Here is a 15,597-nt window from a genome sequence, read left to right as displayed (position 1 = left end):
TCACCGGCCTGTCTCCTGCCTTCCAAAGAACTCTGCTCCAGCGACGCCTTCCAAGGGACCAGCGACCTCTGAATCCTCTGAGGACTGCCCTGCTTCGAAAAAGACAAGAAACTCCCGAGGACAGCGGACCTGCTCCAAAAAGACTGCAACTTTGTTTCAAGAAGCAGCTTTAAAGAACCCTGCAACTCCCCGCAAGAAGCGTGAGACTTGCAACACTGCACCCGGCGACCCCGACTCGGCTGGTGGAGAACCAACACCTCAGGGAGGACCCCCGGACTACTCTCCGACTGTGAGTACCAAAACCTGTCCCCCCTGAGCCCCCACAGCGCCGCCTGCAGAGGGAATCCCGAGGCTTCCCCTGACCGCGACTCTCTGAAACCTAAGTCCCGACGCCTGGAAAAGACCCTGCACCCGCAGCCCCCAGGACCTGAAGGACCGGACTTTCACTGGAGAAGTGACCCCCAGGAGTCCCTCTCCCTTGCCCAAGTGGAGGTTTCCCCGAGGAAGCCCCCCCTTGCCTGCCTGCAGCGCTGAAGAGATCCGTTGATCTCTCATAGACTAACATTGCAAACCCGACGCTTGTTTCTGCACTGCACCCGGCCACCCCCGCGCTGCTGAGGGTGAAATTTCTGTGTGGGCTTGTGTCCCCCCCGGTGCCCTACAAAACCCCCCTGGTCTGCCCTCCGAAGACGCGGGTACTTACCTGCAAGCAGACCGGAACCGGGGCACCCCCTTCTCTCCATTCTAGCCTATGCGTTTTGGGCACCACTTTGAACTCTGCACCTGACCGGCCCTGAGCTGCTGGTGTGGTGACTTTGGGGTTGCTCTGAACCCCCAACGGTGGGCTACCTTGGACCAAGAACTGAACCCTGTAAGTGTCTTACTTACCTGGTAAAACTAACAAAAACTTACCTCCCCCAGGAACTGTGAAAATTGCAGTGTCCACTTTTAAAATAGCTATTTGTGAATAACTTGAAAAGTATACATGCAATTGAAATGATTCAAAGTTCCTAATGTACTTACCTGCAATACCTTTCAAACAAGATATTACATGTTAAATTTGAACCTGTGGTTCTTAAAATAAACTAAGAAAAGATATTTTCCTATAACAAAACCTATTGGCTGGATTTGTCTCTGAGTGTGTGTACCTCATTTATTGTCTATGTGTATGTACAACAAATGCTTAACACTACTCCTTGGATAAGCCTATTGCTCGACCACACTACCACAAAATAGAGCATTAGTATTATCTCTTTTTACCACTATTTTACCTCTAAGGGGAACCCTTGGACTCTGTGCATGCTATTCCTTACTTTGAAATAGCACATACAGAGACAACTTCCTACAAAGATACCTTTGAAGTCTGTATTAATTTTGTCACATTTGCTGTGCTTCAAAACAGAGTTCAAATGTCAGGCTATGACGTCTGACAAATTGCTGCTTAATTACTTAACAAAGGGGATTGCAGTCAGAAAAAGAAAAGTCAAGTGAATTATGTGATAATCTTGCTGGGGTGCACAGAGTATGAAAGGAAAGGCTGTAGGATGTCATTTGTTCTAAATTACCTCTACATATTCTGCAGTTAGGAAAGCTAAAATGAAGCACATTTTTTGTAATTCTGAAGGGTGATGGAAACAAAGATGTTAATAGGAGCAAATAAGAACAAGACACTTTACTTGTTGGTGCACAAATGATAAATAGTCACTGAAGCCTGATTTCTACACATTATCATTTGTGTGCAATATGGGTTTATCAGTAAAACTGGATAGCCATTTGAATGGAAAATGTGCTGTTTCTATATGAGAGTGCACTACCACATGATGCTTTAGTTACATTATAAAACCACCCGTGTCATATTCATTAAAGCCAGAGCCACAGTAATTATGTGATGGTGCGACAGTGGCAATTTTCTCCTAATTTTAGATTTTACATGTAGGAAGTTGGCTCTGTATGTGCTATTTCAAAGTAAGGAATAGCATGCACAGAGTCCAAGGGTTCCCCTTAGAGGTAAGATAGTGGCAAAAAGAGATAATACTAATGCTCTATTTTGTGGTAGTGTGGTCGAGCAGTAGGCTTATCCAAGGAGTAGTGTTAAGCATTTGTTGTACATACACCTAGACAATAAATGAGGTACACACACTCAGAGACAAATCCAGCCAATAGGTTTTTGTATAGAAAAATATCTTTTCTTAGTTTATTTTAAGAACCACAGGTTCAAATTCTACATGTAATATCTCATTCGAAAGGTATTGCAGGTAAGTACTTTAGGAACTTCAAATCATCAAAATTGCATGTATACTTTTCAAGTTATTCACAAATAGCTGTTTTAAAAGTGGACACAGTGCAATTTTCACAGTTCCTAGGGGAGGTAAGTATTTGTTAGGTTAACCAGGTAAGTAAGACACTTACAGGGCTCAGTTCTTGGTCCAAGGTAGCCCACCGTTGGGGGTTCAGAGCAACCCCAAAGTCACCACACCAGCAGCTCAGGGCCGGTCAGGTGCAGAGTTCAAAGTGGTGCCCAAAACACATAGGCTAGAATGGAGAGAAGGGGGTGCCCCGGTTCCGGTCTGCTTGCAGGTAAGTACCCGCGTCTTCGGAGGGCAGACCAGGGGGGTTTTGTAGGGCACCGGGGGGGACACAAGCCCACACAGAAATTTCACCCTCAGCAGCGCGGGGGCGGCCGGGTGCAGTGTAGAAACAAGCGTCGGGTTCGCAATGTTAGTCTATGAGAGATCTCGGGATCTCTTCAGCGCTGCAGGCAGGCAAGGGGGGGGTTCCTCGGGGAAACCTCCACTTGGGCAAGGGAGAGGGACTCCTGGGGGTCACTTCTCCAGTGAAAGTCCGGTCCTTCAGGTCCTGGGGGCTGCGGGTGCAGGGTCTCTCCCAGGCGTCGGGACTTTAGGTTCAAAGAGTCGCGGTCAGGGGAAGCCTCGGGATTCCCTCTGCAGGCGGCGCTGTGGGGGCTCAGGGGGGACAGGTTTTGGTACTCACAGTATCAGAGTAGTCCTGGGGTCCCTCCTGAGGTGTCGGATCTCCACCAGCCGAGTCGGGGTCGCCGGGTGCAGTGTTGCAAGTCTCACGCTTCTTGCGGGGAGCTTGCAGGGTTCTTTCAAGGCTGCGGGAAACAAAGTTGCAGCCTTTCTTGGAGCAGGTCCGCTGTCCTCGGGAGTTTCTTGTCTTTTCGAAGCAGGGGCAGTCCTCAGAGGATGTCGAGGTCGCTGGTCCCTTTGGAAGGCGTCGCTGGAGCAGGATCTTTGGAAGGCAGGAGACAGGCCGGTGAGTTTCTGGAGCCAAGGCAGTTGTCGTCTTCTGGTCTTCCGCTGCAGGGGTTTTCAGCTAGGCAGTCCTTCTTCTTGTAGTTGCAGGAATCTAATTTTCTAGGGTTCAGGGTAGCCCTTAAATACTAAATTTAAGGGCGTGTTTAGGTCTGGGGGGTTAGTAGCCAATGGCTACTAGCCCTGAGGGTGGGTACACCCTCTTTGTGCCTCCTCCCAAGGGGAGGGGGTCACAATCCTAACCCTATTGGGGGAATCCTCCATCTGCAAGATGGAGGATTTCTAAAAGTCAGAGTCACCTCAGCTCAGGACACCTTAGGGGCTGTCCTGACTGGCCAGTGACTCCTCCTTGTTGCTTTCTTTGTTCCCTCCAGCCTTGCCGCCAAAAGTGGGGGCCGTGGCCGGAGGGGGCGGGCAACTCCACTAAGCTGGAGTGCCCTGCTGGGCTGTGACAAAGGGGTGAGCCTTTGAGGCTCACCGCCAGGTGTCACAGCTCCTGCCTGGGGGAGGTGTTAGCATCTCCACCCAGTGCAGGCTTTGTTACTGGCCTCAGAGTGACAAAGACACTCTCCCCATGGGGCCAGCAACATGTCTCTGGTGTGGCAGGCTGCTGGAACTAGTCAGCCTACACAGACAGTCGGTTAAGTTTCAGGGGGCACCTCTAAGGTGCCCTCTGTGGTGTATTTTACAATAAAATGTACACTGGCATCAGTGTGCAGTTATTGTGCTGAGAAGTTTGATACCAAACTTCCCAGTTTTCAGTGTAGCCATTATGGTGCTGTGGAGTTCGTGTAAAACAGACTCCCAGACCATATACTCTTATGGCTACCCTGCACTTACAATGTCTAAGGTTTTGCTTAGACACTGTAGGGGCACAGTGCTCATGCACTGGTACCCTCACCTATGGTATAGTGCACCCTGCCTTAGGGCTGTAAGGCCTGCTAGAGGGGTGTCTTACCTATACTGCATAGGCAGTGAGAGGCTGGCATGGCACCCTGAGGGGAGTGCCATGTCGACTTACTCATTTTGTTCTCACCAGCACACACAGGCTTGTAAGCAGTGTGTCTGTGCTGAGTGAGGGGTCTCTAGGGTGGCATAATACATGCTACAGCCCTTAGAGACCTTCCCTGGCATCAGGGCCCTTGGTACCAGAGGTACCAGTTACAAGGGACTTATCTGGATGCCAGGGTGTGCCAATTGTGGAAACAATGGTACATTTTAGGTGAAAGAACACTGGTGCTGGGGCCTGGTTAGCAGGGTCCCAGCACACTTCTCAGTCAAGTCAGCATCAGTATCAGGCAAAAAGTGGGGGGTAACTGCAACAGGGAGCCATTTCTTTACACAAGCCCCCCCCAGCCCACAGGCCAGGAGACTCAGCCAACGCTGGAAGAGTCTTCCTAGTCTGTCAGGCGAGGAAGAGTAGAGGAAATGGCTGGTTTGTTGCAGGGCCTACTCTGCCTTACATCCTCCTGTTCAGGTCATTCCCTCTGGGGAACTGACCCACTTCCACAGTGATAGGACCTAGTCTGAACTGCCTCTTGTCTGTGCTTTTTATGTCTTCACCCATTCTCTCTATTTTGAGGTCAGAGGTATCCACCTCTGCTAATCTTATCTTAGCCAGGGTCACCCCTAGCTTACCCAAAGAGGTTACCCAGAGCTGGAGTAACCCCACCATGACCAACAGGGTCAGGGGGCCTAACTTGTTATTTGGCATGGGGTCAGACCACCAGGCCAAGGATAGTGCAGCCATAAAGGCTAACACCCAGCAGAGGCCACTGACAGCTGTCAGTGCCCAGAACCACACCTTTAGCTCTTCACCTACAAGGGAAGGGGCTAAGTTACAGGCTTCTTTGGGTTCAGGGTGCCTGTCTGCTGTATTAGAGTGGGGGGTCACCACATCTTGTAGTAAACACCCTTCTTCCACTCTTTCTTCTGTTAGCTGAGGAGCCACCCACTCAGGCTTAACAGTTGCCTGACTAGCCAGGACTTCTTGTGGGTCAGGTTGGACTTTATCAGAGCCATTTTTGGAGTTCTCCCCTACTGGAGCAGAATCTCCTTGGCTTGCTGGAACCTTGGCTAAAGGTTGTCCACCTTTCCTACTCTGTTTCCTTTTCTTTTTCTTCTGGGGCCTACTTGCATTTACTGCAGAGGCAGGACTTCCAGAATCCTTGGGAGAGGACTGGCACTGGACCAGTTCCTCTCTTGGGCTCTGACTAACCTCTGGGTAGTCATTTCCAAGGAGACAATCAAGGGGGAGGTCTGTACTGACTACTACCCTTCTCCAGCTAAGAGTGCCACCCACTTCTATGGGTACTAAAGCCACAGGCCTCTTAGTGACCCTGTCTAGGCTAACTCTTACCCTGGCAGTCTCACCTGGGATGTACTGGTTTGAGAGCACCAGCCTGTCATGCACAATAGTGTGACTGGCACAAGTGTCTCTCAGGGCAGTGGTTGGGATTCCATTCACCAGTAGGTGGTGGAAGTGTCTACTTCCCTCTGGAATCTCCAACTCACCTGTTGGGCCCTGTTTCCAGTTGAAGGCTATGAAGACCTCCTCATCTGAGGAGTCATCTCCCATGGCTACACTGGTTACCCCTGGAATCTTGTTCTGGGGTTTGTTTTTGGGACAAGAAGTGTCCTTGGTGTGGTGCCCAGACTGTTTACAGTTGTGGCACCATGCCTTAGTGGCATCCCAGTTCTTACCCTGGTACCCACCTTTGTTTTGGGTTGTGTCTTGGGGCCCACCCACCTGTTCTGGTTTTTGGGGGCCTACAGAGGACTCTTTTTCTTTGTTTCTAGTGTCACCCACTTTCTCCTGGGGAGTTTTTGTAACCCCTTTCTTTTGGTCACCCCCAGTGGAAGTTTTGGTTACCCTAGTCTTGACCCAGTGGTCTGCCTTCTTTCCCAATTCTTGGGGAGAAATTGGACCTAGGTCTACCAGATACTGATGCAACTTTTCATTGAAGCAGTTACTTAAAATGTGTTCTTTCATAAACAAATTATAAAGCCCAACATAGTCACACACTTCATTTCCAGTTAACCAACCATCTAGTGTTTTTACTGAGTAGTCTACAAAATCAACCCAGGTCTGGCTCGAGGATTTTTGAGCCCCCCTGAATCTAATTCTATACTCCTCAGTGGAGAATCCAAAGCCCTCAATCAGGGTACCCTTCATGAGGTCATAAGATTCTGCATCTTTTCCAGAGAGTGTGAGGAGTCTATCCCTACACTTTCCAGCGAACATTTCCCAAAGGAGAGCACCCCAGTGAGATCTGTTTACTTTTCTGGTTACACAAGCCCTCTCAAAAGCTGTGAACCATTTGGTGATGTCATCACCATCTTCATATTTTGTTACAATCCCTTTGGGGATTTTTAGGATGTCAGGAGAATCTCTGACCCTATTTAAGTTGCTGCCACCATCGATGGGACCTAGGCCCATCTCTTTTCTTTCCCTTTCTATGGCTAGGAGCTGCTTTTCCAAAGCCAATCTTTTGACCATCCTGGCTAACAGGGGGTCATCTTCACTGAGAGCATCCTCAGTGATTTCAGAAATGCTGGACCCTCCTGTGAGGGAAGCAACATTTCTGACTATCATTTTTGGAGACAGGGCTTGAGAGGCCCTGGTCTCCCTATTTAGGACTGGAAGGGGGGAATTGCCCTCCAAGTCACTAATTTCTTCCTCTGTGAAGTCATCCTCAGAGGGGTTGGCTTTTTCAAACTCTGCCAACAGCTCCTGGAGCTGAATTTTGGTAGGTCTGGAGCCAATGGTTATTTTCTTTATATTACAGAGAGACCTTAGCTCCCTCATCTTAAGATGGAGGTAAGGTGTGGTGTCGAGTTCCACCACATTCATCTCTGTATCAGACATTATTTTGCTAAGAGTTGGAAGACTTTTTAAAGAATCTAAAACTGTTTCTAGAATCTAATTTCAAACTTTTAACAAACTTTTAAACTCTAAAAGACAATGCTAAACAGGGACTTAACACACAAGGCCCTAGCAGGACTTTTAAGAATTTAGAAAAATTTCAAATTGCAAAAATGAATTTCTAATGACAATTTTGGAATTTGTCGTGTGATCAGGTATTGGCTGAGTAGTCCAGCAAATGCAAAGTCTTGTACCCCACCGCTGATCCACCAATGTAGGAAGTTGGCTCTGTATGTGCTATTTCAAAGTAAGGAATAGCATGCACAGAGTCCAAGGGTTCCCCTTAGAGGTAAGATAGTGGCAAAAAGAGATAATACTAATGCTCTATTTTGTGGTAGTGTGGTCGAGCAGTAGGCTTATCCAAGGAGTAGTGTTAAGCATTTGTTGTACATACACCTAGACAATAAATGAGGTACACACACTCAGAGACAAATCCAGCCAATAGGTTTTTGTATAGAAAAATATCTTTTCTTAGTTTATTTTAAGAACCACAGGTTCAAATTCTACATGTAATATCTCATTCGAAAGGTATTGCAGGTAAGTACTTTAGGAACTTCAAATCATCAAAATTGCATGTATACTTTTCAAGTTATTCACAAATAGCTGTTTTAAAAGTGGACACTTAGTGCAATTTTCACAGTTCCTAGGGGAGGTAAGTATTTGTTAGGTTAACCAGGTAAGTAAGACACTTACAGGGCTCAGTTCTTGGTCCAAGGTAGCCCACCGTTGGGGGTTCAGAGCAACCCCAAAGTCACCACACCAGCAGCTCAGGGCCGGTCAGGTGCAGAGTTCAAAGTGGTGCCCAAAACACATAGGCTAGAATGGAGAGAAGGGGGTGCCCCGGTTCCGGTCTGCTTGCAGGTAAGTACCCGCGTCTTCGGAGGGCAGACCAGGGGGGTTTTGTAGGGCACCGGGGGGGACACAAGCCCACACAGAAATTTCACCCTCAGCGGCGCGGGGGCGGCCGGGTGCAGTGTAGAAACAAGCGTCGGGTTCGCAATGTTAGTCTATGAGAGATCTCGGGATCTCTTCAGCGCTGCAGGCAGGCAAGGGGGGGGTTCCTCGGGGAAACCTCCACTTGGGCAAGGGAGAGGGACTCCTGGGGGTCACTTCTCCAGTGAAAGTCCGGTCCTTCAGGTCCTGGGGGCTGCGGGTGCAGGGTCTCTCCCAGGCGTCGGGACTTTAGGTTCAAAGAGTCGCGGTCAGGGGAAGCCTCGGGATTCCCTCTGCAGGCGGCGCTGTGGGGGCTCAGGGGGGACAGGTTTTGGTACTCACAGTATCAGAGTAGTCCTGGGGTCCCTCCTGAGGTGTCGGATCTCCACCAGCCGAGTCGGGGTCGCCGGGTGCAGTGTTGCAAGTCTCACGCTTCTTGCGGGGAGCTTGCAGGGTTCTTTCAAGGCTGCGGGAAACAAAGTTGCAGCCTTTCTTGGAGCAGGTCCGCTGTCCTCGGGAGTTTCTTGTCTTTTCGAAGCAGGGGCAGTCCTCAGAGGATGTCGAGGTCGCTGGTCCCTTTGGAAGGCGTCGCTGGAGCAGGATCTTTGGAAGGCAGGAGACAGGCCGGTGAGTTTCTGGAGCCAAGGCAGTTGTCGTCTTCTGGTCTTCCGCTGCAGGGGTTTTCAGCTAGGCAGTCCTTCTTCTTGTAGTTGCAGGAATCTAATTTTCTAGGGTTCAGGGTAGCCCTTAAATACTAAATTTAAGGGCGTGTTTAGGTCTGGGGGGTTAGTAGCCAATGGCTACTAGCCCTGAGGGTGGGTACACCCTCTTTGTGCCTCCTCCCAAGGGGAGGGGGTCACAATCCTAACCCTATTGGGGGAATCCTCCATCTGCAAGATGGAGGATTTCTAAAAGTCAGAGTCACCTCAGCTCAGGACACCTTAGGGGCTGTCCTGACTGGCCAGTGACTCCTCCTTGTTGCTTTCTTTGTTCCCTCCAGCCTTGCCGCCAAAAGTGGGGGCCGTGGCCGGAGGGGGCGGGCAACTCCACTAAGCTGGAGTGCCCTGCTGGGCTGTGACAAAGGGGTGAGCCTTTGAGGCTCACCGCCAGGTGTCACAGCTCCTGCCTGGGGGAGGTGTTAGCATCTCCACCCAGTGCAGGCTTTGTTACTGGCCTCAGAGTGACAAAGACACTCTCCCCATGGGGCCAGCAACATGTCTCTGGTGTGGCAGGCTGCTGGAACTAGTCAGCCTACACAGACAGTCGGTTAAGTTTCAGGGGGCACCTCTAAGGTGCCCTCTGTGGTGTATTTTACAATAAAATGTACACTGGCATCAGTGTGCAGTTATTGTGCTGAGAAGTTTGATACCAAACTTCCCAGTTTTCAGTGTAGCCATTATGGTGCTGTGGAGTTCGTGTAAAACAGACTCCCAGACCATATACTCTTATGGCTACCCTGCACTTACAATGTCTAAGGTTTTGCTTAGACACTGTAGGGGCACAGTGCTCATGCACTGGTACCCTCACCTATGGTATAGTGCACCCTGCCTTAGGGCTGTAAGGCCTGCTAGAGGGGTGTCTTACCTATACTGCATAGGCAGTGAGAGGCTGGCATGGCACCCTGAGGGGAGTGCCATGTCGACTTACTCATTTTGTTCTCACCAGCACACACAGGCTTGTAAGCAGTGTGTCTGTGCTGAGTGAGGGGTCTCTAGGGTGGCATAAGACCTGCTGCAACCCTTAGAGACCTTCCCTGGCATCAGGGCCCTTGGTACCAGGGGTACCAGTTACAAGGGACTTACCTAGGTGCCAGGGTTGTGCCAATTGTGGAAACAATGGTACATTTTAGGTGAAGGAACACTGGTGCTGGGGCCTGGTTAGCAGGGTCCCAGCAGACTTCTCAGTCAAGTCAGCATCAGTATCAGGCAAAAAGTGGGGGGTAACTGCAACAGGGAGCCATTTCTTTACATACGCATTTGCCACACACTTCCCTTCTGCAGCATTATTTGCAGATTTTAACAAAAATAATTCTGTTTCTTGCTCAAACGGTTCAAATTGTAATAAAAACACAGTGACACATGTTGCCACGCTTTGGAAGGCCCTTTGCAAAGGCTGACTGGTCACCTTTCTGTAGTTTATTGCTATATATGGATGTTAAACGGGTACTAATGAGGTAATGGGCAGACGATGTTAACATGTTTAAAAACGACTAAATTATGAAGTAATATGGTCACATAATGTACTGCATAATTTGCCTTTCCTTGCTGTATAATTTACTCAACCCTGCCGCATAATTTGACCCTCCCCTGCCGTATAATTCCAGTGGCCCTGATTAAAGCTAGGTGGGTCACAAGAGTTTGTTGTTCACAATATTGGGTTGTGGTTCTAAAACCTTTGAGAATTTATGGTAGAAAAATCCCTCCCCAAATGTAACTCACTCCTGCTGAGCACAATGTTTGCCCATGTGCTGTCAGAGAAATAATAATAATTCGATCCACTCTTCACCCTCCATGAGTGTAACACATTCCGTTTTAATGCTGTCTTTGTCTCATATTGAGATCTCTGATGCAAATCACCACCCCTTGACTCTAGTGACTTCTCTTTCATGAATCTCTGCACGTCAGCTTGGTATTTCGGTATACTTCTTTTCGTCAGCATCATTTTTAATTAATGCCAGGCTGATGACTATCAGCTCCTGGTTCCATATTATATAAAACTTCATTAAATATTGAAAGCGAGTTGGCAGTGCTAATGTAACATAAAGCATCGTAATATTTGTTACTTGTATCCATTTAGAAGATAGATCCATCAAAACACAAATACCTGCAAATGAAGTACAATTCAAAAAATAAGTAAAATGTACAGTGTGATCCGTGAGCAGTCAACAAATAAAAATGTCACCTTTAGGAGAAAAAGAAAGCAAAAAAAGAAGAAGAAATAAGAAAACAAAAAAGGAAATGTGTTCAGAGACCGCCCACATGTTTTTCGATTACGTTTGTAAATTGTATTGCCTAATTGCAACAACATGAAAAAAGGAATAATGATAGATTTGGCTGTATGAGTTGTATTTAGTGAGGTTTTGAGCCTCAATTTCTCATCTACTTTACTGTTATTGAGTTAAAAGATGGGATGACTTACTGAATATTGAAATGCTGCAGGACAATAGCCAGGCTCTCGCACAGACCCTCAACTGCAAATTTGCTTGCACAGTACACGTCATTGAAGGGAACCCCTGAGGAAGACAAAGATGGGACCTTGAGAAGAGCCTCTGGATACCCTTGGGTATAAATGCGTGCATTGCTCGCAGGAAGCCAGATGACTGGATTTCCCAACATCGATTTACCTTACCTTTGTGGTATCTTCTAACCCATACAAATCTGAACAACTCAAGCCCAAAATATATTAAGGAATATGAGCATTTGTTTATTAAAAATGCAAGAAGAGAGGCAGGAAAGATGAATAAGCAACAATAAACAATCTCTGATATGAAAATGGTGTTCTAAATATAGTGCTCCAACATATCAGCCCTTTGGATGTAGGGTGTGTATTATTAACTCCAATGGCGCTGTATTTGTGTAATCTGTTTAGGAAACAATATTTTTGTCTGATAATATTTAGACCTATATTTAAGAAAAAGTGGCACACCAGAACTGATGCGCCACCTGTTCTGTGCCACCCTACCTGCACCTAACAACTCCATGGTTGCACCGTATTTATAATACGGTGCACCATGGCGGCCATTAGCACAATAGTGCCAACTTTTTTACGCTATTGTGGTACTTTCCTACACTAGTGTCAAAAATGTTGACGCTAATGTAGCAAAGTGCAAGGAGGCCCACACCTTTCTATAGGAGCGTAATTTTAAAGCCTGTTCTGAGCAGGTGTTAAAAATTACGCCAAAAATGGCACAGTGAAATCTGTTAAATTTCATTGTGCCATTTTTGCGGGCCTCCTAGGGCCAGAACGCCCCTCTTGTATACAATATGCTTGCGGCAGGCAAAATGGGGCGCAAGGGTTTACAATGCATGCATTGTGCCACTTTGTAAATATGGCGTGGGAAAAAAGCCACTTAATGCACCTTAGCGGAAAAAAAATGACGCTGTGGTGGCACTAAGTTGGCACTAGGGGCTCTTAAATATGCCCCTTAGTCTACTAGATTCTGTTACCATACCTCAGCCACAGTATCTACGAAACAGCAAAATCGGGTGTACCAGCACACCTGACTGAAATATGCACCACCTTTGGCAGTCAGTACCACATCAGAATCTCCCTCACCCATCTCCCACACGTTAGCAGTTTGAGCGGAGGTTGGCTGCTACTGGGCAGTGTGTCTGACACTAAACCTTCAAAATTAACTCTCGGTTTACTCTAATTATGATTGGAGACGCTGGTAGGAAAAGCATGAGGACGCTGTGGGGAGGGGGAAAGAAAAGAATGGAGAAATGGGTGAATGAAGAGATTGGTAAATAAATGGGTGAATGGAGAGATGAATGGATGATTTGGTGAACAGAGAGGCGGATGGAAGGACAGACCGGTAGATGAGAGGTGACTGGATGGGTGAAATGATGGCGAGAAAGATGCATTGAAGTAAGGATAATGGATGGACAACAGAAAAAGAAGATGGATTGGTGGAAAGAAGTAAGGATGGAAGGAGGGAAATGGACAGATGGGGTGGATATACAGAATGAAGGATAAAGAGATTGATGGATGGATAGGATTGGTGCGTGGATGAAGGGAATGATGGGTGGATGAAGAGAAGGATGGATGGATGAGAGAAAGAAACAAGGACAGACAAACAGAATGATGTAAGCATGGATAACAAATTCACAGAGAAAGTAGGAATAAAATGCACGATTTGGTCACAGTTTTTTCAGGATTTCTTTAGGAAAGCAACAGAACCAGTGTCTGGTTTGCTCCTTCAGTGCTTAATTTGTAAATAAAAACGTGCCAGTGCCAAAGCCCTCCTCTTAAACAAGCGGCTGCTGCAATTAAATGCGGGAACACTGAATACTGAGGCAGCGTAATCCTGGGGCCATCTGGGGCCTCTTCAATCCAAATAAAGCCCCTCACTGTCCCTTCAGCTCACTCTTGCAGCTTTCTGCTTTCTCCCTTTGTGACGCTTTTTCGTTTTACTCTTCCTCCGTCTTCCCCATATGTGTATTTTGCTCGCAGCAAATGCTTGAGGCAGAAGAAAAAGCGCCGGCCCTCAAAAATCAGTGCCAGTGCCCCGCACCGGAAACAACAAGCACAAATTAAGCACTGGCTCGCTTCATTCACTCACTCACTGCCCTTTGGGATCAGGCTCAAAGCAGGGGGTATTTTTCTGGATACTCCCTTGGTTACAGCAGTTCCTGCCTGGCTCTGTTTATCGGAAGTATCACGCGAGTTACATGGTTCGATAAATGTACATCTTTATTATCAATAGAAAAAGCAGAGAATCATATGCGTAGTTAGGATTATCTTGAGGCAGATTGTGATAGTGTTACTTTTAGATGGCTCTGGCAGGCACTGTGGAAGTGCTTCTATAAAATAATGCTGGTAAATAAGTATGCAGTGGGCTGTCTATCCTCTGCATGCACGTGCCTCGCCCCCGGTGTAGCATCTCTATCATCATCACCCAGTTCCCACTTAAAAAGTGTAATGAAACCACCACAAAGCTAAATTTACCTTACCATTACCGCCTGCTCTCCTTCCCGGATAGCCGGATGTAAATATTTCACAGACTAAAAGAGGTAAATAGATTGTGACGAACCTATTGGATGGAAGCTGCATCTTGCCTATTGTGTAGTGACAGAAAAAAATGTAAAGCGCATTGTCTGCTATAAAACCATCATATATTATAGATAATCAAAAAGTGATGATTTGGAATGCATGAATTAATCTCAGCTACTAGTAATTATTCTGGTCCATGTTGCAGGCTGTACATTTCCCCCACTATGCCACTCCAGACAAAGACCAACCATATGCAAATCAGACATGGTCCAGCTCCACTAGGAACAGTCCAGCCGGACCGCCAGGCCAAGATCCTGCTCCACAAACCACCCATGCCAATTTCAACCTTAAGGGACCATGTATGAGGGGCAGCTTCAGTCCTATGATACAGTGAGAGAGGGACCTACGTCTGGCCATATCTGTTTCTCCTAAGGCATATCACACCGAAAAACAAAAATCAGAAGGGTGAAATAATGGTGAAGTAATCTCGGCCACTGATAATGACTCGGGTCACGTACCAGTCTGGCCCGAGCAATAGCCGTGGCTGAGCCTTTTCCACCCATCATTTTTGTTGCTCTAGCTATAAATTCTAATCAGATGTTCATGAATTTGAAAAAAAAAATTCTATGTAAATATTTAAACGAAACGTTTGGACTGTATAATCTGTATTCTGCCTAGAAAGCACGAGAGTTAGTTTGAAAAACAGGAAAAGTCATTTACAGATTTAAAAGAAATTCCAACAGCTCCATTGACGTAATGAAGGAAATATCGAAAAATAATCTTGACATTGTTCAAGGCTATGGTAGGTGTTTGCAAAAAAAATAATGACGTTGAAGTTATCAGATTTTTCAGACAGAGATGAATGGCACCAAAAGATCTTTCAGGTTAGAAAACCTGTCATCTTCTTAAATGATCTGTGCATGGCAGAGGCTAAAACAGGATTTAAATCTAACTGAGGAGCACATTTCTAATTAGGGGTGGGCATTGCTTAGTTTGTGCTTCTTGTTTCCGGTGAGGGGCACCGACACTTCTTCTTGAGGGCCGGCGCTTATTTTTCTGCCTCAAGCATTTACTGCGAGCAAAAGACACATATAGAAAAACGAAAAAGCGTCACTAAGGGGGAGTGAGCTCAAGGGGCAGGGAGTGGCTGAAAATAGATTAAAGGGGCCCGAGATGGCTTCAGGATTACTCTGCCTCAGTATTCGGTGCTCGCACATTTAATTGCAGCAGTCGTGTGTTTAAGAGGAGGGCTTTGGGCACCGGCACCTTTTTATTTACAAATTAAGTATTGGGGACGGGGATCCTAGGGTGGTGATAGAACAATTAAGCAAAGTTTTAAAGAAACATGAAGCTTGTCATGACAAGTCAATATCTTGGTGCACAATCGGAGATAAGTATTTGATAATCGAATGGCCGGTGCAGAATTTCTGTCATTCTTTATTCCTTCTTCAGTCTTTCAGCTTGACATCATAGACAACATCGCCAGGGTCACGCTACCACTATTGTCTCATACACTATCCTTGCCTGAGCTTCGTACCACCCCAATCTGTTTACTCACTACAACCAACCAGGATAAGCAAGTCTTCTACACTTCTTTAAAATCTTCCACCTGGGATTTTCTTGGAGGGAAACAACCTTTACAACCACTACTGAACCCCGCATGACTTTTCCACGCAGGCTTTACCATGCATGCGTCTTTTCAACTCATGGTCTTTACCACTCATTCCATTACCACACAGGATTTTACAATGA

General features: G+C 46.9%; 1 protein-coding gene across 1 annotated transcript in view; it reads right to left on the bottom strand.

The window, feature by feature from the left end:
- Positions 1-15,597, bottom strand: part of HSD17B1 (hydroxysteroid 17-beta dehydrogenase 1) — an 83,289-nt gene that overhangs the window by 15,800 nt on the left and 51,892 nt on the right. The window contains exon 4 of the mRNA XM_069237711.1: positions 11,272-11,365. Coding sequence (XP_069093812.1) covers positions 11,272-11,365 — 94 coding nt within the window. The remainder of the gene's footprint in view (positions 1-11,271; positions 11,366-15,597) is intronic.

Source organism: Pleurodeles waltl, chromosome 6 (genome assembly GCF_031143425.1).
Source record: "Pleurodeles waltl isolate 20211129_DDA chromosome 6, aPleWal1.hap1.20221129, whole genome shotgun sequence".
Lineage (NCBI taxonomy): Eukaryota > Metazoa > Chordata > Amphibia > Caudata > Salamandridae > Pleurodeles > Pleurodeles waltl.
Note: the sequence above shows the minus strand (reverse complement) of the source record. Positions and strands in the feature narration are given on the sequence as shown.